We start from the raw sequence: 23,278 nt of genomic DNA on the forward strand, positions 1-23,278 counted from the left end.
CTAGAACTCAGGGCTTGAGCCCTTACAAAGATACTGTAATTACAGCTCCAGCCTCTCAATTCCCTTGAAAGTACTGTGATTTATCCCAGGAAAGTAGACTGCTATAACCTGGAAGGAAGACACTTGCATTCGTTTTCTTGCTCTACCACCATGGCTCTGGTTCCTTTTGCTTAGACATTATCACATACCTTCCAAGGCTTGTCTATCTTTAGTTGAATTATTGGCCATTAAGTCCTCCAGTGGAGATGTAGCTTCTACTCTGAAAAAAAAGAGTGGTTTTGCAAGAACATATAATATCCGTTCCCTACAAAATGAGTTACTCTTCAAAAAGTATGCTGCTGCCGGCCTTATGAATCTGTCAGGAGGCTTATGCTTATGTGAAGCTGTGGTAAAAACGCGTCACCCCAATGGATTTCACTGCTCTGAAGAGTTTTCTAGTATGGATTTGCCCTAGGCCTCAGCTTTCCAGTTTGCTACCTGGAATTCACAGTGCTATGGGAACACAAGAAAGCCTTCTGAGTTCTTCAGCTGAGAGACTGGTTTTGTATGAGGCAGTACTGCTGTTCATAAGTGCTGCTCCTCAGAATTACTGCTGTTCCTGCTCTTACCTCTGCCCTAAAACACTGGAGGGGAATAAGGGTTTCCACTTTCTCCACTTACACATAACTGCAGCCATTTGCTGCTGAGCCAGTAGAAGAAATAAGTCTGACAAAATGATGAAGGAAAGGGCAAAAGCTGTATTGTTGATATAGAGACAGGAAGGGACCAGAGGTGAAATATTTTGCTCTAGGGACTTCTGGACTTCTTTCACAAGTGCACAGACATGGCCATCCCCTTAGTCCCAGCTAGAACTTTCCTCCCAAACGTCAAGCTCATTTTCCCAGTGATCCACAAAAGCCTGGAGAGAAATTTTAATTTCTCTTCCTCCAAGTGGACGCTTGTAGCTGGCTCCACCAAGGTGGTGGCTTGTTGAAAGTGTGGAGCTCCTGTGGAGGAGTTCCTTGGGAACTGGACACAAATCACTGCCTGTCACACCAAAGTGTGGTACAGCTGGAGAGTGTGAGGGTCACACTAGATATTGCCTCTGACCTTTTTTTATCTCTCTCTGGATCTGTGCGATAGAGGCAGGATGGTGAATCATTGTGGTCAGGTGGCATCTAGTTCCATGAAAAGAGAGCAAGTGAGTAAGCATTGATGGGTACACAGTGTTAATGCACGAGTAAGCATTAATGGGTACATAATGTTAATGTACAAGACATAAGCTTACTGGAAGGGAAATGGGGTGAGATGGTCTGTGTCCCACCTGTTCTATTTGAGAGCTGAGGGAACTGAAAAGCTGAAGAGAGGTCTACTTATGTCAAAGGTCTGTTAGCCCTTTGAAATAAGGGGAGGAAGTTTCTTGTGTGTGACCTGCTTGCCTCTGTTCCTATAAGAAGTAGTAAATGCTACATAAACCTGTAGTGTCTGCATAACTTAAAAGGGTTCTATAAAAAATGTTGTAGTTAAATTACAGTAGGAGGAAATGTTTACCTACCTGTCCTAGCAAATAAGCACACAACGTTCCACATAACAAGACTTAGATAAGATAATGCACCATAAGGGAAAACGTTCCCGTTAGGAAATTGGGTATAGTTAATTTCTGATGGTGAGTAACTTGTATGTTCTTTGCATGTTATTATTTGGCACCTATTATTATATGACTTCATGACATCACTTCTCCAAAACCTTAAAAAAATATCGTGCAAGTTCCTTAAGATCTGGTTAGGGAAATCCCCAGACTTGACTATAAAAGATCTCCCTTATTCCTATGCTGTCACATCTGCTGACAGAGAAGATGAAGCACACACAGGTGGCTGTGCTGCTCCTCATGCAAAGCATGACTGCTCTGACTGGAACAATGGCAACAACAGAAGTGGTAAGATGGGGGTCTCATAACCTGAACTTTGGTGCCTTCTTATCTCCTCATGTAACTTAGATTGCTGAAAAATCTTTTAAGGTTACTGGAAAATTATTTGACAGATGTTGAGATCTCTGCATGGAGAAGGTTTAAAGTATTCCTCCATCCTCCCCTCAACTAATGTATAGAGACAGAGTAATAAATATAAAAGTGAGGCACAGGTTTAAAATCAGATTCTGCCTTTGGTTAATGAGTGCAACTCCCAGTGAGAATCTGAGTGGATGTTAAATACTCTGTGTAACTTCTAATTAGTTAGCAAGGGCTTATACCAGGAGAAGAACCACATCTTTGATGTAGATGGAGTTGGAAGATGGGGGCTTTCCCAGCTGCATGATTGTTGTCATATTCTTTGACCAGGCATATGAAAGCCATGATGAGTGTTTTTTTGGGGGGGCACTCCTCTTTTCCCCATGAAACTGTATCTATTTGGACAAGAGATTAGTTTGAATCAAAGCTATTAATCAATAAAAAAAAACAAAAACAAAAAACCCAAACCAACAAATCCAGGATGGGGGAAAAGAAAACTTGGAGAAAAAAAAAGTACAAATCATGTTAATGAAAGACTTGTTTTGATTTTGTATTGCCTCATTCTTTTCAAATTTTAAATTGTGCTTAAGTTATCAGAAGAAAAAGAGCTTAAAAGCTCTTCAAAATGAAACAAAGTATTTTGATTTTATTTGAACAAAAGTGACTGCCTTTTGGTATTTTTTATTTTGGTATTTTTATTTAAAGTATGGGAAAAGACCCCACGCATTTTGGCTCCTAATGACTCTTCCTGATTTGTATGATTTAGTCACCAACCAGAAAAATCCTGTGCACCCCTAGTTATATTTTTTGAATTTTGGGAGCGCTATGGATTCAGGCAGTGAAGTTAACATCTCTTGGGATGGTGCATTTATCTGCTCAAGCAGCGGAAAGCTGCAAAAGTCAAGACGGAGTTGTAAATATATGTTAATAAGCTGAGAGTAGAAATCTTAATACAGGAGACATTTCTCCTCAGCCTGCTTAGTTTCAAGCTAGTCCCCAGTTTGTGTATTTACACCATTTGTGATGCTTTCTGCCCTAATACTGTTAATTGCTTCTAGCTGCTCCCCTGCCCTCCGTGTTCCATGTAATCATGTAAGCACACAAATGCTTGTTCAGATGGGTTTATTTGACAAAATGTCCCACAAAAGCTTGTTTACTCTGTGCCTTTAAACAGACCTGCCCTTTGCTGACCATTTGGATTTCCACACCATTCCCTGCCTCGGGAATAGGTTCTGCTTGGCATTTGATAAATGTAGAAAGACCCAGGGGTAGGGGTCCTGTTGTGGGGGAAGATCATTAGATGCTCTGTTACGCCATTTGACATTGAAGGTGTCTTGCTTCAGTTCCAATTTTGGCACAGGTTTTGGTGAGATGGAGAGCTGTATCACGGCGATGCATTGTGCTCTCCACACCGCATGGAGACACAGTAGACCTTTAGGACACAGAGTACAGTGTCAGGGTGACACCGATTCTCCATGCAGTGACAGGAAGGCAGGTTCCAGCCAGAGATAAAAGTTAAAGGGGATATATATTTTTACAACATTAAAGACTCCCAAGGTGGACCTGGCTATATCCCTGGCAGCGTGGCATCTCCCGCAAGTGCTCCCTCCCACGGAAGGAGGCTTCCCCTGTCCCGTAGTGTTAGTAGCAGAGCAGGATGCGTGCTCCAGCCATCACAGCCTGACAGCTTGGCGTGAAAGGGGCAGCGAGTCTGGTGTCGAGAGGAGTGGTAAAGAGCGGATGTCCCTGCCAGGAGGAGAGTAGTCTCCAGATTTAGGGCAGGGGAGCACGGTACTGTCATTTTAGACTGCCATGCAATCTGCCAGGGCTGCGTGTCAGAGGACCAGTTCACACCTCCTGGGCAAGCTGAGCATCCCCTGCCTTGAACTGGTCACGCAGAGCCTTTCTTCAGGAACAGATGCCTATGAAGTGACACTGTGCCCAGGGAAACTTAGTTGCCTCAGCAGCAGATCAGAAAAGCCAATTAATTTTACAGTTGCTAAGGATGGCTCCCATAATAAAATCAAAGTGCTTTGAAGCTGCAGGATGGGGGCTAACTGGTGGGAAAGGGACGGGGCCACATGCAGAAATTCACACTGATAAAGACTTTCCTTTGCTTTTTTGGTCCCTCATCTCAATGCCGCACTTCCATCTCTGATTCAGCCTGGCAGCACAAATGGTTTCCTGCATGGTTCTCCAGAGGTATGACCAATACTGTTCTTCAGTAAAGTCCAGAAATAAACAAAATTAGGAACTTGTGTCCCACTTTTTGGATGTTAAACAGTCACTCAGATTTAACCTTGCTACACGTTCATCAGTTAGGCTGTCTGGGAAAAAGCTGCTTGTCAGAGCTGTAGTTCACATATCCCAGATAGGCTGAGCAACCCCTGCCTTGAACTGGTCATGCAGAGCCTTTCTTCAGGGAGAGATGTCTATGAAGTGACACTGCGCCTGGGGAAACTGAGTTGCCTCAGCTGCAGATCAGAAAAGCCAGTTAATTTTACCATTGCTAGGGATGGCTTCCATAATAAAATCAAAGTGCTTTGAAGCTGTAGGAAGGGAGCTACCTGGTGGGAAAAGGACAGTACCACATGTAGAAATTTACTCCAAAAAAGACTTTCCTTTGCTTTTTAGATTCCTCATCTTGGTGCCACACTTCCATCTCTGATTCAGCCTGGCAACACAGCTGGTGGCCTGCATGGTTCTCCAGAGGTATGACCAATACTGTTCTTCAGTAAAGTCCAGAAATAAACAAAATTAGGAACTTGTGTCCCACTTTTTGGATGTTAAACAGTGACTCAGATTTAACCTTGCTACACGTTCATCAGTTAGGCTGTCCAGGAAAAGCTGTTAAAGTGATGTGTATCTGGTATTTTAGGCAGCAGCAAATTCCCCAAATCACCAGTGCTGCTGCCATGTCCTTCACATCCAGAGCTCTGTAATTGCTCTTGTGACTACTGAACTGGACTCCAGACATGAAATAGCAATCTACCAAACAGTTTGGTGGTTACACCCTTGCTGTAGGAAGGGGAAGGCTTCTTTTAAGCTCTGTCTTCCCACGTAAACCAAAGCGTGGTCTTGAAACTATATTCTGAGAAGTGCCCACTTGTCATTGCTGGGGGTGAGCAAATCTTGATTCTTCCTATACTACTTAGCTCAAATTTTATTACACTATTTGCAGATTGAAGGACTTGAATCTGGTTTCCATGCCTTCTGGTACAATGCTCAAGTCCATGGTCTGGAGATTTCAGGATCTGGTTTCATTTCCTTTTTCTATTAGTGACTGCTTAATAATACATTTGCTTTGGAGCAGATGCAATGGGATACACTTGTTCTGAATGGTCCTGTAACCTAAATATAAAGAACAGAGTTTGTCTGAAACAGCTCCCGATCAGGTCAGAGATGGTAGACAGCTTGATGGCAAGTCTTTGGTGTCCAGGCTGGCCCAGTGTAGCACATGGGGTGTGTGGAGGGATGTCTTCTGAAAGAGAGTCAAGCCTCTGACTCTAGTTGAAAATTTAGAAAGTTAAATGCAGTTACGTTTACCTCTCTAAGTCTCAGCAGCAGTAGCAGGACCCAATTCTCATCAATATCCTTGCCCAGCTGATGTAGACTCTGTCCCTGCCATGTAATTTAAATGGCTAGGCTGTTTTGAGGATGTAACATTAAGTCCACATTTAGGCAGCTGAATCTATTTCCTGGTTTTCAGAAAATCAAGTACCTGCTGGCTTCTACTTCCTTTCTTAAACTGAAGGGATATGGAAAAGGAATATTTCTCATAGCATGTCACAGCTTAATTTCATGGAGAGAAATGTTACTGTCAAGTCCTTGCTGTAGGCCTGGACCGTTTGCTCTCTTTCAAGCATTCAGTGTAAATTATTAAACTTTAAAAACATACAACTCTATCAAAAGTAATAGATTGTCTTGTGCATTTCTGTACAGGACAAGGGAAGATATTTTTGTTATATGGTTATCATTTCATTGGTATAACATCTTGATTGAAACACTTACTGGCCCAAGGGACTTTTAACTAAGCAACGCTTCTTGGTCTCATGAACATCACGATCCAAATGTTTCTAATGTTAATGGAAGAATGGAAGCAGCTCTGTCCGCTCAGGCTATTTGCTCCTTTGGGGAAACTGTTTCTTGGCTTAGATATAAGCCGCACTTACTGCAATGAAGCTCTGCCTTCAATTAAAGGCTCTCTCATAACAAAAATGTTAAAATATAATGATTGTTTAAAATAGGGAGTTTAAATGCACAACTTGGATTTTTTTTGGGAGATCATCTGAATATATTCATGAATGGTTTATTTAGCACATGGAGTAAGCATGGTCCCTCTAGACAAACTGATGGCTGTATATAGTCAGGATTGTAGTTTATAGCAGAGTATACAGAGTGTAATTTGCACTATACTATGTATGGAAACATATGTATGTACAGTACATATTATGCTACACTATGTATATTATACTGTCTCTTGGTATACATATACATATGTATATTATATTTGTGTTATACACAGAAGGCGTAGAATACAATATCTTCTACACAAAAATTAGCATGCCAGTGCACAACAGTCTTATCAAAAGTCCCATGTGCTCACTAAGCCAGCTTCGTTTCTTCTATTTTTTTGTTTCCCGGTCTGTTTTCTTTGTTATTGCCAAGTAACTTTCCATCCCAGTCACGCCCACATGCAGAGGACTCAGAGGTGCAGAAACATCCAAGTGACTTAGGAACCTATTTCTCGTAGTAGTTCAGATACCAACAAGTATATCTTCAACAGTACATGGAAACTTGCAGCATATTCTCAGTGGGATATTCAGAAGTGCTTTGGTAACCTACCTAGCAGGAAAATCAATGGATATTAAGTGCTGGGACATTCTGGAATACCATGAGATACTTCTCTACTTCTTTTCATGTTAAATGTCTTCAGCAGTCTGTTTATAAGTGAAATTTTAAGGCCCATGGTGCTTGAATAACACAGATAAAATGTTTTTTTAATGCTCTTTCAAAATGAAGTGTGTGCTGTTTTTTATGGCTGTGTTAAAGAGGTTACCAGAAGTGTGAACTGGGATCATTTTGGCTCTCTGCTGTTCTTTTCTTGGGCTTGTAGATCACAACAGCTTTGCTACTGGCCATGTCTACATGTTCTGGGCTGGTTTACCACTAAGGAATTTAGTTGAAATCACTGTGAAAATGTGAGGGAAGAAGTACTGAAATGTCAGTTTTCAGTAGATAGTAGTGTTGTTTCCTTGTTTGTTTTTAAGAGGGAGAGAGAAAGAGAAAATGCATGAATAACTGGCATTCCTGCAAGGCAGGAGGAGACATTATAGAAAAAAAGAATGTTTAAAGAGCAAGCTTCTAGTTTTAAAATATGCAGCAGCATAGAAGTGTGTGCCAGAATATTTTAAAGCAACTTCAAATTTCTTTATTAATAAATTTGCGATAGTTTTATGAACTGGGAAATGTTTTATGTACAAACAAAAAAGAACTTCTTCAAAGACGCTCAGTATTCAGCCCAGTGTTTATAGAAAACGATGTGCTTTGTCTGTAAATTATGACAAGGTCATGAATTGCCAGCCCTGACCTTTCCATATACCATATATATTGCTCTGATGGTGATGGTTTAAACATGCAGATAGCCAGGGCAGGGTGATTCATACTAATGACATGGGCAACAGGTTTGCAGACTACCCACAAACATAACAGGCTGTGATGTGCTGGTGTTGGTGCAATATTTTGTAGCAAAATTACTATTTCTACTTTAGGCTCAGCCTGTGTATTTAATTTGTCATCTTTCAGTGGTGTATGATTAAATGCATATGTCTATTTGTTGGGGCTGACTGAGGAACCAGAAATGAAACATTTTTCTTTTCAAAACTTCCCCTGTTACTTGTTCTGTTTTGGTGGTTTCATCTCTATGGATGGGAATGAGTAGATGATCTGATCAATTCAATTCAGATTAACGGAATAGTAACTCTAAGACCTAACTTACAAAGTTATTTTCCTGCTGTTGTGCTTTTCCATCTGCTGGAACAGTTATTTCATTATCTTAGGAATATTGCCCACAGGACCGGGAAAGTAAGTACTATTATATGCCTCTGTTTCTTCCAATGGTAAAACCTTTACAGCAATATTTAGCTATTTTCAGAAAGATTTGTAGCGTTGAGTCATAAAACTTATTAGACATTTTGAGTTCTTTGGAAGAAAAAGGTGAAAGTTATCTAGTAATGAAGTTGTTGATCTCATGATTGTTACAGCTTTTATTTTCATCAGGCTTTAACTACTAATTCCAGAGAAGAATATTGACACTTTTTTTCTCACTGATTTGTTATTGCAGCTCTTTGCCAATGCGTCCGGCTCTGTGGATGACAAAGGAGCTTGTCAGTGCTTTGTGTACTTGCCAGATACCACCTTTCCAGTGCAGAAGGCTGAGAAATTGGAAATTATAGCCACAACACTCGTGGAGAAATTCGAGAGAGAGCTTTCTCAAGTAAGGTGTTCTTTTCTCATAAATACAGTTGTTGTATCTTTGCCAAAAATGGTTGCCCATGAAAAACTACAGCAGTCAGGGCATTTCTGTAACCTGTCTTTCAAACAGCAGGAAATAGGGCTCTGAAAGAACAAGGAGAAGGGTGATTAAATCTCAAATCTTAGACATTGCAGCATGTCACATATTTGAATATCCTTAGGTCTCTTTTCTAGGCCTTTACAGCTAGAGACATATGGTATTTTTGGAAGAATGGTTATATTTTTTCTCTTTCAGCTCAGTTTTATTGCTTTGTGATTGATACACAGAGCTATAGGAAGCCAGCCAGATTGCAAGAAAAATGAAGGGAAAGAGGAGAAAGGTCACAGCAGCCCAGAGTGAAGAACTAGGTGAATATTTGTCCCTTCACTTCTGCTAGCAGAGATTTTATAAAAAAAAAAAGTCAAATATCTTCCTTGTCAACATCTGAAGCCGTGGCAGTGAGACTGCTGAATTATGCATTGTTGTTGAAGTCAAACACACCTTACACTACTTTGGTTGCTTGTTGCATGAATTCAGATCCGTTTTTTGAGGAACTAAAGCAAACCCACACATACTGCTGTGCACTGGGTGAAGCTGCCTGTGAAGACAGAAATCTGTATTTGACTTTTGATAATGGATAAATATTCAGGAGTCAGATTAGGTGTCCAGCAGAAAGTGTTTTCTTCAGGAACCAAGCATCTTAAGAAATGAAGTGTCCTTGAATTAATCAGCAGAAAAGGCACAGCATTAAATTATAAATTCTAACCATAAATATTCATAACCCTCCTCTGGTATAATCAAGAACAGATAAGAAGTTGTGCATAAAAAACACAACAACAGGCAGCAGATCCTGTGGTAAGATCTTTTAGTTCAAATAATTTGTTTTGAAAGAACTGGAGCTAACAATGAAACACAGTCAGCTGTCAGCAGGGACGTGAAGGACAAGCTGACAGAAGGCCCACTGCCTCCAATCACAGGAGTTGCCTGATCCCTTGCAGAATGGAGGTGTAGCTCAGAGCTAATGATCCATGAAAATCACAGAGATTTCAGGTCCCCATACTGTTCCACTGTGGTCAGTGCCAGCATTTTAAGCTAATTGCTCTGGGACAGGATCACGGGCATGATTCCTGCCCCCAAAAGTTGCTGTGATTCTTCAAGGTGTTTGTGTACCCCCTTTTGAAGTCATTTGCCCTACTATAACCAGACTGCTTACTGGTAATGTTCCTCAGAATGGTGTGTGTTTCCTTTAGGATGTGTGACCTATCTGCTAATCCCGTTCAGATCTGCAAAGCATCTTAAATGCTGCTTGACCTCTCTGTGTGGACAACCTCAAATCTACATTGAATTCAGGCATTTTGCTCGTATAAAGACACAGGTTACTTTAGATACCTAATATTAAGTGCCCAGAGTTATATCTGATACTCACCCCTAAAGTCAGGGCAAGCAGAATCCCCACTGTGGACTTTATTGTCTAGGTTGCCAGCTGGTGTCAACTGGTGTAACTGTGTTGTCATCCTTCGGTGCCCAGCAGAGTATTACAGTTTAGACACTGACCTCGGTTTTCAGTTCTTGCTGCGGACAGTGAAAATTCTTGACCTAACTTAGGCTTCACTGAATTTCATCCTGTCGAGGCCAATCAGCCAAGCAGTGTTACAATGCATCTAGTTAGATAAAGTTTGACATGTACTTTGGTGTGACATAGACAAAGAGACAGTCTGGGTCAGAAATGAAAATGAACAGATCGCATTTTCCTGCAACACCATGTGTGCAAGATTTCTCAGTTATGTTGATTTTCTGTAGAAAGAAGAAAGCTGTAGAGCATTGCCCTATTGATATCTGAATTTAAGTAATCTCAGATCTTGTCATGCGTCAGTCTCCATGCACAAAAATTCTTCACCTTTCCGATTGTGGAAAAAACCCACTCCTTAAGCAATCCCATACATAGCTTTAGTCGTTATAATCCTCATAGAAATAAGGAAATAATGAAATGGAGAAAAGCTCAGTTTTCATTGTTGATCATTCTTAGAAATGATCCTGAGCAAAATCCTGGGGAATTATGCTAAAACATAACTTGATCTCACCATTGGGTGTGAAATTTCTATGGAATGCTTGCTTTTTTTGACTCTGAGAACCCATGCTTTAGTTACTCTTCTTAAACACCCTTTGAAACTCATGAGAGCTTTTCCTGAGTAAGAGTTTCAGGATTGGACCCTCTTAAGGATGCTTTCCATGTGTTAGAAGTTCCAGATAAACAACCTGATTGAATCGTTAACCTTTTGCCTGATTGTAAGCTAATTCAAAAAGCAAGGGGTTTCTTTTATAGAATCAGCAGGCAAGGAAGCTCACAGATAAAGAGATGCTCTCATGTGCCAAATGAGTACAAACCGTAGGCTGAAAATACCAGATTAATTTTTCCTCTGTCACATTTGCCAGCATAATGATGATTACAGAAGAAAATTAACCTTTCAAAGCAAAGCGGGAATTAGCTGCTCCTCTTAATAGGAAAAGGGAGAGGACACCTCTGTTAAAGGGATGCATTGGCACTTCATTCCGAGGAGAGAAAGTGCCTTTCAGAACTTGGCTCATAACAGCCACAATATCCTCATGTAAGAAAAGCAGGAGAGAAAAAAGGCATCTTTACTCTCTGCCAAGAACAGCTGTTTTCAAAGTAGGTTAACCTGCAGTGGAATTCTTAGTGTTGGCTTGCGGATTGCTTGCCAATTGTTCTCCTTCTGGGTTTGTAGAGGTCAGGCCTGCCCAAAGCCAGTGTCCTGGACCAAGTGACTTTATCAGTTGCTGGTTTTGTCACTTCTTTCTTTCCTTCTCTCTGTCCTCCCAATTTTTTACTTTCATGTCTCTACCTTGCACCTTTGATCCCTCTTCCCCACTCTCCAAATGCATACTGGAGAAGTGTCTGTTTGCATGCTGCAAAACCTGTGTTGATAAATACCAGTTGCAGGTAAACGACACAGTAAATGAGCATTGCAGATTTTTCCTGCCCTTTTCATTCCATGAGGGTGACAATGCTTGGAAAGGAGGGAAAACTGAAACTGAGGAATGATTTTCCTACATATGCCTCACGTGGCTCCATTCTCTTCCTATAAAGGGCTGATACAGGCCTTGTGCGCTCATCATACCGTACTTCAGACTTTTATAACAAATGGGGCAGCAATCAGTACCATTTATTGGTCTGTATCCCTGAATATGGGATATGCACAGAATTTCTGTGCCAATCTTTCAAGAGACAACAGCCAGTACCTAGCAGGTAGATGCAGTAGAAGAAGAAGGATTACTATCTACCAAGAAACAGAGCAACATCATGCTACTTTTTCAAGTAATATTTCAAAATTACAGAAACTCCTGAGCCAGATATGAGCAGGCAGGAATGTCCACACAGGACTTTGCAATGCTTGACATACATGCTGGATTTGTCTGCAAAAGTAGTACAATCCAAAAGAACAGCACTGCTGAGAAAATTACATTTGTCCAAACAGTTCACCAGGAGAGCTATCGTCTTAAGTTCATTGCGATGCTGGTGTGGCTGTATAGAACACTGCAAAGTGCTGGGGCTAGTTCAGGCTCAACTTGTGTGGATATCTCTCATCTATACACTACTGGATGTTGTTGGCATGTCCTTAAATGACCTAGATGGTTGACTGAGTGAAAACCCTCTGATATGGGAGGAGAACTTTAGGTTTGTTTCCTGTAGCACTCTGCAATCAGGGCTGAAATAACTATGTATGCCTTCTTCCAGCCCTTGACATTTTGTCCGGGCTCTAAGGACCCTGGAGAAAATCTGGATTCATAGGTTCCTCACTAATGAGTAGCCATGACTAATTCCAGAAGTCTGATCATTTTAGTAGTTTGTAGATTTGGTCTGTATTGCAGCATTATGATTCTATGACTATTGTTAGTAATATCAGTGTTAGTGTTAGCATTAGTATTACTGTGAGAAAGTTTATTAATACCTAGATAGATTTGCAAATACCTCTGTGATCTATATAGCTATACACAGCAGTGCAATTTTGTTCAGATATGAGCTTACTTTATATCTCTCAGGCTGTAATCATATACACCTGGATTTTGTTGCATAAACTCTAGGCACACTGTTTAAATGCTGACCTTTGGAGAATTTTTTCCAAAGATTTTTTTGAGCATATCTTCCAACTTCAAACTGATTGGATGATCAGTGAAAGTGTGAGGTCCACCTGCATCTGGCTCTTCCAAGAACGTTGTCCAGTTCTTCCTGTCATTCCATCCTGAAGAGATGATGGTGACAGCTAGGACTAGGGATTCTAGCTGACTCTTGTATCAGCCAGATACAGGGATCTATGTTGGAGTTTTATATGCCATTAAGTTCTTTTATTCTTAATTGTGATAAATAGCTTAGTTATTCCTATGTCTGAAGTTACCCAGGCTGGACTTGAGAGGTCTAGAGGTCCAGGTCATATCAGTGTTATGAGTCAAGGTGCTTCTGCTACATCTTATGGAGACATGCCAGTTTATGTCAGAGAAACTTCAGTCGTGCTGCACACATTTAGAGCAGAATATCTGTTTCAAACTCCAATTTAAATGAGAGGGATTGAGAAGCTTGTTTTTGGTGTATGTTATGTAAGAGCATGCAGAGATTTGGTCATGAGTTCTTTCAGATATTTGGTGTATTTAGGCTACTACTGAAAATTATGTTTTTGAAAAGAGGGTCTCTCACTTATGGTTCTCCTTAATCCACATCACTGAATATCCTATGATCTTAAAGGATCCTTTCTGTCCTTCATGAAATTCAATCGCATATCCTCCCATACCTTCTCTTTGGAACACAATGCATTCAATCAAAAATAAAAGGAATTACATGATAAGAGTTTTTTTCGGGGATCCTTGTCCCAGGTGCTGCTGTCAGAAAAGAAGAGGGAGTTCGTGGTCTTCACAGCATGACAGGATTTTAAAGGACATCCCAGTGACAATGGGGAAAGATGCCGACTTTCATTTTATGTTAAGATAATGCAAGAATGGTGGAGATGGTGTAGACTAAAAATATTTCGGTTAAAGAAGTAAAAGTTATGTAAACAATAGTGCTGTAGAGAGAGGGACTTATACTACAAATACCATCTGAGAGTATAAATATGGAGTTGCTGGTACAATAAACTAATTATATGTATTCTTAATTCTTAGATTTTGTGATATAATTATATTGATTTAGGAGAAAACAGACATGACTTTTATGAAGCATACAGGAAATTATGTATCATTCCCAAAGTGTTAAATTACAAGGAACTAACATTTTCCAAGCAAAGTTCTGAATTCATATAATATTCTTAACATTCCGCATCACAATGCTTATGCCGTGACCTTTACCTCAGCAGATACATGTGTGAAAATATATTTATCAGGACAACTGTTTAATGATTCAAAGGCTGAAAAGGCTACTATGTAAATTACTGTAGCAAAAGCCTGCAATAAATTTTTCACTTTAATTTAAAAGAGATTTGATTTTTAACACCGTGTTTAAACATTTCCCCTTTCCCAAAGACCAACACAAAACCCTTTCTTCCAAATTTTGACCCAACTCAAACGTACATAGGGTGAGATCCTATTCGGATTCAGAGTTAATAGGAAATTAAGTTGAAAAACTTGGAAATCCTTTATCTTTTGCAGCCTCTTTGGGTTGCTTTTGTGACATAATACACTGCAGATTTCCTAACAAAATTTTCACCAATGTAAGTTCTTGGCATACTGAGGATAAAATTATCTCACAGAGACAATATTGGCAGAGAATTAAAAAAAAGGAAGACTACGAGTAAAATTCTGCCTTCAGTTATCCCCAGGCATTCCTGAGGGGACTTTGTGGAACTGCCAGCTATAAATGAGGGTTAAACTTAACATTTGTTATGTATGTGAAGAGAATTCCATTTATGTAGTTTATGTGAAGCATATATATGTCAAGTATGTGGAAGTTATGCATGGGTGCTCAAAAATATAATAAAGATGTCAAACAGCTTGGGTTTTTTTGCTAACCTGGGCTTGAATGCATACCTTTTTTTTTTTTTCCTTTAAGGTCAGAAAGTACTCAAAGCTGATTGTACAATATCAGCAGCAAATCCATAATCTAACCGTCAGAGTGGAATATATGGAGAAGAGCAGTGTATCTTTCACAGAGCTGGACTTCGAGTTACTGAGAGTGGAAATCCTTGAACTGGAGAGACTGGTCACTCAGCTGAAATCCAGTCTTGTTGGAAGCAATGTCATCGTTGAACAAATATATTTGGAGGTACTGCTTGAGTTTTAATTAGCCACAGATAGTTAAAATATACAGCTAGTTTATTCTTTCTTTAGTGTCAAGGTTTAGGAAATATAGCCGGACTCTACTGCAGCCAGGGGAATTATTTTAACATTTTGTCTGCATAAATGAAAAGAAAGCTTGACCTTAAGGGTATTAACATCTTTTTTTCCTGATATAGGACACAGAAAAGCAAAGAAACATGAAAACAAATGGGAAATTCTTTATTTTTGCCAACTATCTGTCAGAAAGTTAACAGTTTTGCATAGTGTTAATCACATGAGCTGATTAAATTATTATAATAAATATTAATTTATAGACCCCGATGCTTGAAAGCCTCTGTACTTTAACTTAGATAATTAAAAAATTCACTTCTGGTTGCTAGGGCAGTGGCCCAATCAATATGAAATAAAGAAATGAGAAAGACTATCACCTTCCCTGCAGACTATAAATCACATCTTCAAAACTGTAATTAATCACTCACCTAGAGAGAATAATTACTTCAGATGGAAAGTGAAATATCATTTTTTCCGTTGTCCTGTAGATCATCAAGTAGGTGATAGAGAACATTATTTATCTTTGCAAATAAAATTTTGCAAATAAAATTATTCCAACCTTTTGTAAGGTTGGAATAAGTACTTTTTATGTATAATAGGTAGTACTTACCTAAGACATACTGGATAGTTTTGTACTATTTATAAAATAATGCTATATTTTTGCATTATGAAATACAACTGAGTGTTAAAGAATTTCCTTGTGGTCACATAGCTCTGCTGGAAATGTAAAGTTCAGGCTAGCAGGGTAAGGTCTATTCTTGGGGATATTTCTTCAAGCCGGTTCCGTAGCTTCTCCTATGCATGATCAACCCTGCCTACAAATATCTCTAAAAAAAGTCGATAGAAATTTAAACTTGCTCTGTCTCTTTTTTTTTCCCCTCTAGATCACAAATCTGACTCTACTGGTAAATCAACTAGAGTCACTGGACAAAAACAATGTCCTTGCAATTCGTAAACAAATTGTATCTCTGCAGACGAGATTGAAAGAGTGTGAAGAGAGTGCAAACAAAACTACAGAACCTCCTTATTTCCCCCCTGGTAAGCATTTCTCTTGTAAATCAGCTAGGAAACAACACGATACATGCATAGAACAGCAAATGCACAGATTTCTCTTTGTTAAAATTACAAATACAATTGTCATACTACTACTACTTAGCTCTTGAAAAACTGAGCAGACAGCTCCTAATGTTTTGTCAATGGGTTCAAAAGGAAAATGAGAGCAGGAGACAAACTCTTCCAGAAATAGTAGCTGTTTTCAGCTGAAAAAAGTTGTAATCTTTCTCTCACCTGCAGTGTGAAAAGAGAATCTCTATCCTCTTTTTCTTTTTCAAAACCATTTTTGAAGAACAGTTAACTTTTTTTTTTTTTTTGGTGGGAAACTGCTTTTTTCTGACCAGTTTTGATTTTTAGTAGTTCCCGTGAAAGTAACCTCTGTCATGGTAATTTTGCTCTAATGCTGCTTAGGAAATATATGAACAACAGCTGATGTGCTAAAGCTTTCAGTATGCAAGGTCCAGAAGGTAGCTTTGCATGAAGATTGCTTTTGCTTCATAGGCAAAAGATTCTTCAGAATCAGAAAGTCAAGAATCTTGGGGGAAATTCTGGTCTCAAGGAAATAAGTGGGAGCTTTATTACTGATTTCAGCAGAACTACCATTTTACCATTTTATTAACTAGGAAAGGTTACATTCTGGGGGTTAGATCACTGGTTCCCAGAGTGCAATACATATAAAAGTATCAACAGTCACATGGCATGTGGTAATTAGTTTACAACTGGAATAATTTTTGTGTTGACAGTGTGTTCAGTTAAAAAAAAAATCACACTGTTAGTGAACCACAGTTTGAGAAATGCTGAGAGTCAGATGTGACACAGTGAAGCAGCCCATTTAGGAAACTTTAGTTTAGGTATGCCTTGCTAACAGACATGAGATTTTATAAAACTCTGTTGATCCCTAAGTGTTTTATACACAAGGGGTTCCTTTTGACAGAGTATTGTAAGAGAGAAAGTGCTCTGTTGTATACAGTTCCCAAGGGAAGGATCCTGCTTTTTCAGGTAAGCTGGTTAGCTGTCATCCAGAGTAGCCCATAAAACAGGAGGAGCACGGTCCTGCTTTCAAGAATTGTGGATTTGTATCTACCAGCATTTACCTCTCATCACCTTGGGGTGGGCTAGGTCAAATGTCTCTGGAAAGGTGAGAGGCAGGAACAGAAGATTCTCTTGCGGCAGTAGCCTTTCATATTGCTGTCTGCTTTCGGCTTCATGGTGGTGCAGGCAGCTACTGCACTTCTCTGACAAGATGCACAAACACCTTATCTGGGGAATCACGCAGGAGAGAAATCTGAAACAAAAACCTGCACTGCATATCTCAAGGTCCTTCTCTGCTCCTTAAGGATGCGTTTATAAAGTTTCAATAAAAAAAAAGCTAGGTTTTATAAGTATTCGAAGGGCATTTCACTGATTTATTGAGAGTGATGGTGTGTGGAAAGAAACAGCCTCTTTCTCTTCAAGCCTTCAGCAAGCCTTTGTTTGGTGAAGAAATACTGAGCTCTGTAGCAAGAATATTGTGTCCTTTTGTGAGTGATGGAGGAAGGGGCTGCTTTCGTGTCTGAGTGGTTGGGGTGAGCGTCTGTAGGGTGTTTCACAGAGTCGAAAAGAGAGGTCTGTGCTTCACAGTGCAGCTCCGTGCAGAATTAGGCAAATCATGCCTAGAGCAGGGTGATAGCTCTGGGATGTATAAATGTAACTGAGAAGGACTGTGACTGCAATAGAGTTCTTTAGCATTGCTTCTCAGTGGATGATGGGAATTATAGAGTTTATCTGGGACCAAAACGGTATTACTCTAGTGTCGCCTTATTCCTCACTGGTGTGCCAGCTGCCTCGGGCACCTTTGAATGTCACTGCATTGTGTGGGAACCACAAAGCAGAAAATAACCTAGAAGGCCAAAACCCCAGATGGTATGAACAACGGTAGCTTTATTGACTTCCAGAGAATTACCACCACTGACATCAGCTGAGAACATCCTCTGGTTTTATCTGTGAGTTTATCTCCTGCATACAGCAACAAGAATGCTGGAGGGGTTGGAGGATGTGTGTGGTTGCATTGTCATGGACACATTTAGGTCGAGGGTTGTTGCTGAGGCTGGCACAAAAGAATGGCAGAGCAACTGCAGAGAGCCAGCAAGTTTCCTGCCTGTTGGGAGAAGCCAGCTACACAGATAACCCAGGTGTTGTGTAGGCTCAGATTCCTGCTAATCCATGCAGGACTGGCATATCCTGACTTTGTATGCCTGGCAGGGAGCAAATATTCTGTGGGCAGAGAACTTTGTAGAGTAATTACATGTCCTGCAGATTGCATCTGAAAACAAACAATAGTAGGAAGATATTATTGCTTACGGAGATGGAGTAAGTATCTGAGAGAGCTGCATTTTCTAGATGGTCATTTTGGAGGCTTTGCATGGATGCTCATATCTAGGACTCTGAAGCACTCTAGTAGTCATTTACACATTTGAACACAATTTCCATATGTTTTCTCTGCAAGCTTGAATGCCTTGAATTCTTGCCAAACCATTTGGCCTTGCCCCGCTTTTAGTTCATATTATATTTATAATGTTTGTATTAAACTGACTCTTTGTCCTGTTTTCAAATCGAGTTTTCTTTCTCCCTTCATCCTCTCTCTTGCATATTTTGGGTAGGCAGTATGAACTAGAGAGAGCTTGGCTAATCCCCAAGCTGTCTAAGACCATGAGTCTAAAGGCAAGTTTAATTAAAGATTCTTGCTTCTCAGTGCTGTAGTACACAGCCCCTCTGACTCTGTTTCCCAAGGCTTTTGCTGCTGTGTTTCTCAGAGTGAGCAGTCCTGTTCTCAAACAACATAGTAGAAAGAAAATCTGGATTCCATTTGCCTTTCTTTCTGACTGGAGAGGTGAGTGCCTGAGTATCTGATGATGGGGCATAGTAAATATATGGTTAATAATCCTCCTCATAGTCACTGGATTTTATGTCTGCAATAGTTCCTGGCATTTCTTTCCTCACCACTCCAGTGGGAAGAAATATTTACCCATTCATTTTTCTTTTGTGCTGATCTCATCTGCCTGCATCAGGGCAGGTATAGAGAGAAAAGACTGCAGAATGGTTCTTTGAGAACTCTGCAGCAGATTCTTTGTCACATCTCACTGAAATGATCTAAGAGAGGCAGCAGGGAGAAGTAAGTCAGATGAAACTCTCAAAGGCAAAAAAGTAAAGAAAGGAAAAACTGAGGAGAGATTTTTTTTTTCTGTCTTTTACACATTTAGAAATTAAGGATTTCAAGTTACTAGTGAACAGGTCTCAGCAGGAGGAAGACCCGATGTAGCCCAATGCTGAAACTCAGCCAATCCTGTTGGAGTCTTACAGTCATTTTGCTTTTATCTTCTATTTTATCTCCTATGTACCCAAAATGTCTGTGCTTTTTAAGTGTTTTGGGTTGTGTTTTGAAATGAGTATGTCCATACATAACAAGAGAGACATACCTACATGCACCTGAAAAGAGCTAGCCAGTGCCTCCTCTTCAGGACTGCCTGAACTGCCCCTGGAGACAAATGCTTTTCTCCATTGGCAATGGAGGAAGCTTAGGTGAGGCACTGGAATTTTTAGTTGCCTGAAGGTAGATCAGATCAACTTTGGCCCTCCACCTCACCCCTTTTTAGGTGCTGACAACATAAGTCTTCTCTGATGCAGCTGTCAGCCTGTGTCTGTGCTCCATGATACTGGTGAAAACTGAGGTGTGTGTGTATCTTTCTATGTCAGTGAGACAGTAGGAGCCAAGATGAGGCTTTCCCTGAGCAGCTCTGTCTCTTGTGTCTCAAGCTATAGAAAGGCTCACACACCTAGATGCAGTGGTTCATCTAATGGGAGATGAGGGTGCGCATCTGGTGCTTTGGAGCATGGCATGTGAGCACAGCACTAGCCTGCTCCTGATCTCTGTGCACCTCATGAGAATTCCTTTAAATGTGGGTCCCGCCCTGTCTCGTGATCTTCAGCTGCATAGACGAGCTGTGGTCCCTTCTTTCCTGCAATCAGATACAGCTCTTTAGTGGGGGGAGGCTGCTGGAATTGTTTTGGCACCCACATTTTTGGAGCGAGATGCTGATGTGCTCTGTGAGCGTTTCAGAGCAAAGTGGGTGAAGTGAGACCCAACAAGATGCATCTCATCCTCAGTTCTGTAGCCTATTAGCCAAGTAAGTCAGGGTCCCTTTAGTCCTGGCAGCTAAGTGCCAGCTCCTTTACTAATGAATCAGAAGGGTTAGTAAACAGCTGAGCTGAGATATTGGTTCTTTATGTAGGGAGAAGGAGAAGTATGTGTGTATGTACCTATGTTAGTCCTCCTCTCGCCTATTTGCTACATAAGCATGAAACAAAGGAAGGCAAAAATACCAGGACATCATTTATCAGTGCCCCAAAACAATGGAGAAAGGAGTTAAAAACTTGAAAGTCTGAATAATGCATATGGATTTATTTCAAGTACCTTCTAATATTTACAAAATTACATGACACTTTGTTTCCTTTGTGCATTTTTTTCCCACAAGATCCAGACAGAGAGGCAAGTTTAGATTAAATAAACAACAATGAATTCTTCTGAACCTGTGCAGAAGACAGATCACCCCCTGACTACCACAAAGTTTTTTTGGTAAAAAAAAAAAAAAAAAGTAATTCTGGGAGAGTTTTCAAGGAAATCAAAATCAAGCACATAAGAAAACTCAGACAATTTTTGATGTCATTAAAACAGAACATGCTTCTAACTTTATTTTAATAATTCATTGTTTCATAAATAAAAACCAAACAAGTGTTCAGCAGAGAGATCTCTTTAAGGGAAGAAATAATAATTTATTATTTCTTTTGTTAAAAAAGGTCTCTCTGCTGAACACACGTTTGTTTTTTATTTATGAAACAATGTATGAATTATTAAAATAAATCTGGAATTGTGTTCTGCTTAATGACATGAAAAATTATTTGAGGTCGCATATAGATGAGCTTAGTAGTGCTTCACTACCTGCAAGCTTCAGTGCTGTGTTTTTCTATACAAATCAAGAGTTTTAGAGCATTTAATAACCATTTAATTCTGAGATAAGTTTATTGTGATTTAAGTACAGTAATATATTCAATATGTCACCAGCTTGAAAGAAGCCCTGATGCTGGAGGTAACAATACATAATGGAGATATAAGAAAAAACGCAGTTCAAACTGATTTATGGAGTCGCCCGGCTGCAAGCCATTTTGCACTCTCTGCATTAGCTTTCTTCCTTTGCATGAGCTGAGGTCTAAACACCTCCAAACATAGGTATCTGTGCCAAGTGCTGAGGCCATGTTACTAGCCACGCTACATGTCCTTTCCAGGGATGCATCTTGGCTAGCCATACAGCAAGCCTTCCTTGTATGCTATATTTGGAAATGAGGTTTCTGCTCCAGGGCCTTGTCCTTTGTAAAGCACTTAAGTGCATGCTTAAATGCTTTTCTGCTCTGAGCCAGGAATGCTGATTTGTTGTGATCCTTGGTGGCACAGAGGGAAGAAACGTTCAACCAGGGTCATTCTATGTTTCAGCCACGAGAATCCCAGGATACAAAAGGAACTGGGAGATGATGTGGAGTTTCTTACAGCTTGTGTTATCATATCTGCCATCAGCTCAGTGATGCAGAGCTGCTCCCATGGGCAATATTACCCCAAGGAATTTGGTAACGTGGCCTGGGGACACGAAGATGTAGTTCAGCATAGTGATTTATATTTAATATAGAGCTGCTCCCAACCTTCCTCGCAGATGTTGAGGTGAGGCTGCAAGAAAATCACATGTCCCTAAAGTAAGTAACATGAGACAGCACAAGACTGTGAGGGGTGAAGGTGTTATGTAGTGAAAGGAGAGAAATACTACATTTTGAGAAAGGAAGAGAAATGTAGAGCTTCACCACCCAAATTGACTTTACACATTGGCACAGATGTTACCTTCTTGCTTGGACATTTCTAACATTCAGGACACAAGTTTCCTTCTCCCAGAGGCAGAGCACATCCCATCCCACCCCCACCCCACTCCCGCCTCACCAGCAAAGCAGATCAGAAGTTTTCTCTGCATTTGCAGCAGTCCATTTTCACTAAATACCTTCTTGCCAAGTCTTTTTCCAGGTAGAGTACTTCAGATTGGTCTGTCTCCACACTTCCCACTATCTGTGGGCTAGACTAGGACACCTTTGAGCATAAGATACCTCCTAGGCTTTTCCTGTCAGTGGCTTTAGTAGTTTTCAATTCAGCTCTGAAAGTATTTTCTGGCCTTTCTTAGGGATGGCCAGTTTTAAGGGCCAAAGGTCAATTCTCTCTCTGTATTTCTCTTCTCTTCTTTTAGCTAAGACAAACATTATTCATATGCAGGACTTCCCTTCATATGACTGACCTTATGAACAGCTATTCTTTTCATATAGGCTCTAAGCAATCAGGACGTGATACCCATGCAAAATATTAAAACCTCAAAAGATAAATTTGACTTTCCCCATCGATGCCATAGCTGGTGGTGCATGGAGTTCCCATGCTAAGGGAGGTATTATTAACATCAAAAAATCGTGGCCACTAATTTATCCATTAATTGTCATATGACACGTGTATATTCATATTATACTCTGTATTTAATAAGGAAAGCTGTCTAGTGGCTAGAACATCTCACTGAATTGGAAAATATTGGAGTACCACTAAGCTTGTGAGCTGTTGCCAGTCACTTGATATCTGTCTCCATTACCTCAGGTGAACATATCCTTACAATGAAAAGTCTCAGACGCTTTTGTGGCAGTAACACAAAAAGCTAATTTTTAGACTTGGAAAAGTTTTACTGTTTTTTGCCAGTGGCAGCTTCCAACATCAGAGGCCCAAGGACATTTATGAATGGAGGATTTTTTCCACTGGTGACTTACAAAGTTGAGAAATTATCAGAAAACAGGAATGTCACTACAATTCAACATGAGTAAAGGAAAAGTATTTCTTGTGTCTAAATTAATTTGGATTTTTTTTGTTCCAAAGAGTGTACATCATAATTGAATGTTCATTTTGCTTCATTATTTGTTCCTAGTAAGTGTGGAAAAATTCTACTCAGCCTAGCAGTATATCTTAAAAAATGTTCTGTAGGTGCAAAAGGACAAAGATTTTGGGTAGCAACATAAAAAAAAAAAATTAAGATTTTTTTCCATGGTCCTGAAAACGGCTTCATAGTTGATATGTGGAAATGGAAACACAGTGGTTCTGGTTCAACCTGTAGTCATATTCTCTTTGAGTGGCCTCACATGAAAACTTGGAATAATACCTGTCAACATTTCCTAGACTGTGATTGTTGCTGTCTGCAGATTTCTTTGAGGGCCTGAGGCAGAAGGCACCATGTGGCTGTGACACACTGTTGTAAAGCTGTGATTCTGACAGCAGAATGCTAATCTGAAATGTGACT

General features: G+C 40.0%; 1 protein-coding gene across 7 annotated transcripts in view; it reads left to right on the plus strand.

Annotated features, from left to right (window-relative positions):
• Positions 1-23,278, plus strand: part of OLFM4 (olfactomedin 4) — a 112,823-nt gene that overhangs the window by 86,313 nt on the left and 3,232 nt on the right. For 3 of the 7 annotated variants that reach the window (XM_054056300.1, XM_054056303.1, XM_054056299.1), the window contains 3 exons: positions 8,328-8,480; positions 14,551-14,763; positions 15,713-15,866. In XM_054056300.1, coding sequence (XP_053912275.1) covers positions 8,328-8,480; positions 14,551-14,763; positions 15,713-15,866 — 520 coding nt within the window. Of the gene's footprint in view, positions 1-1,804; positions 1,916-4,106; positions 4,187-4,618; positions 4,697-8,327; positions 8,481-14,550; positions 14,764-15,712; positions 15,867-23,278 lie in introns of those variants that run through there. The other 4 variants (XM_054056301.1, XM_054056298.1, XM_054056302.1 and 1 more) reach the window with 4 other exon arrangements.

This window comes from Cuculus canorus, chromosome 1, assembly GCF_017976375.1.
Source record: "Cuculus canorus isolate bCucCan1 chromosome 1, bCucCan1.pri, whole genome shotgun sequence".
Lineage (NCBI taxonomy): Eukaryota > Metazoa > Chordata > Aves > Cuculiformes > Cuculidae > Cuculus > Cuculus canorus.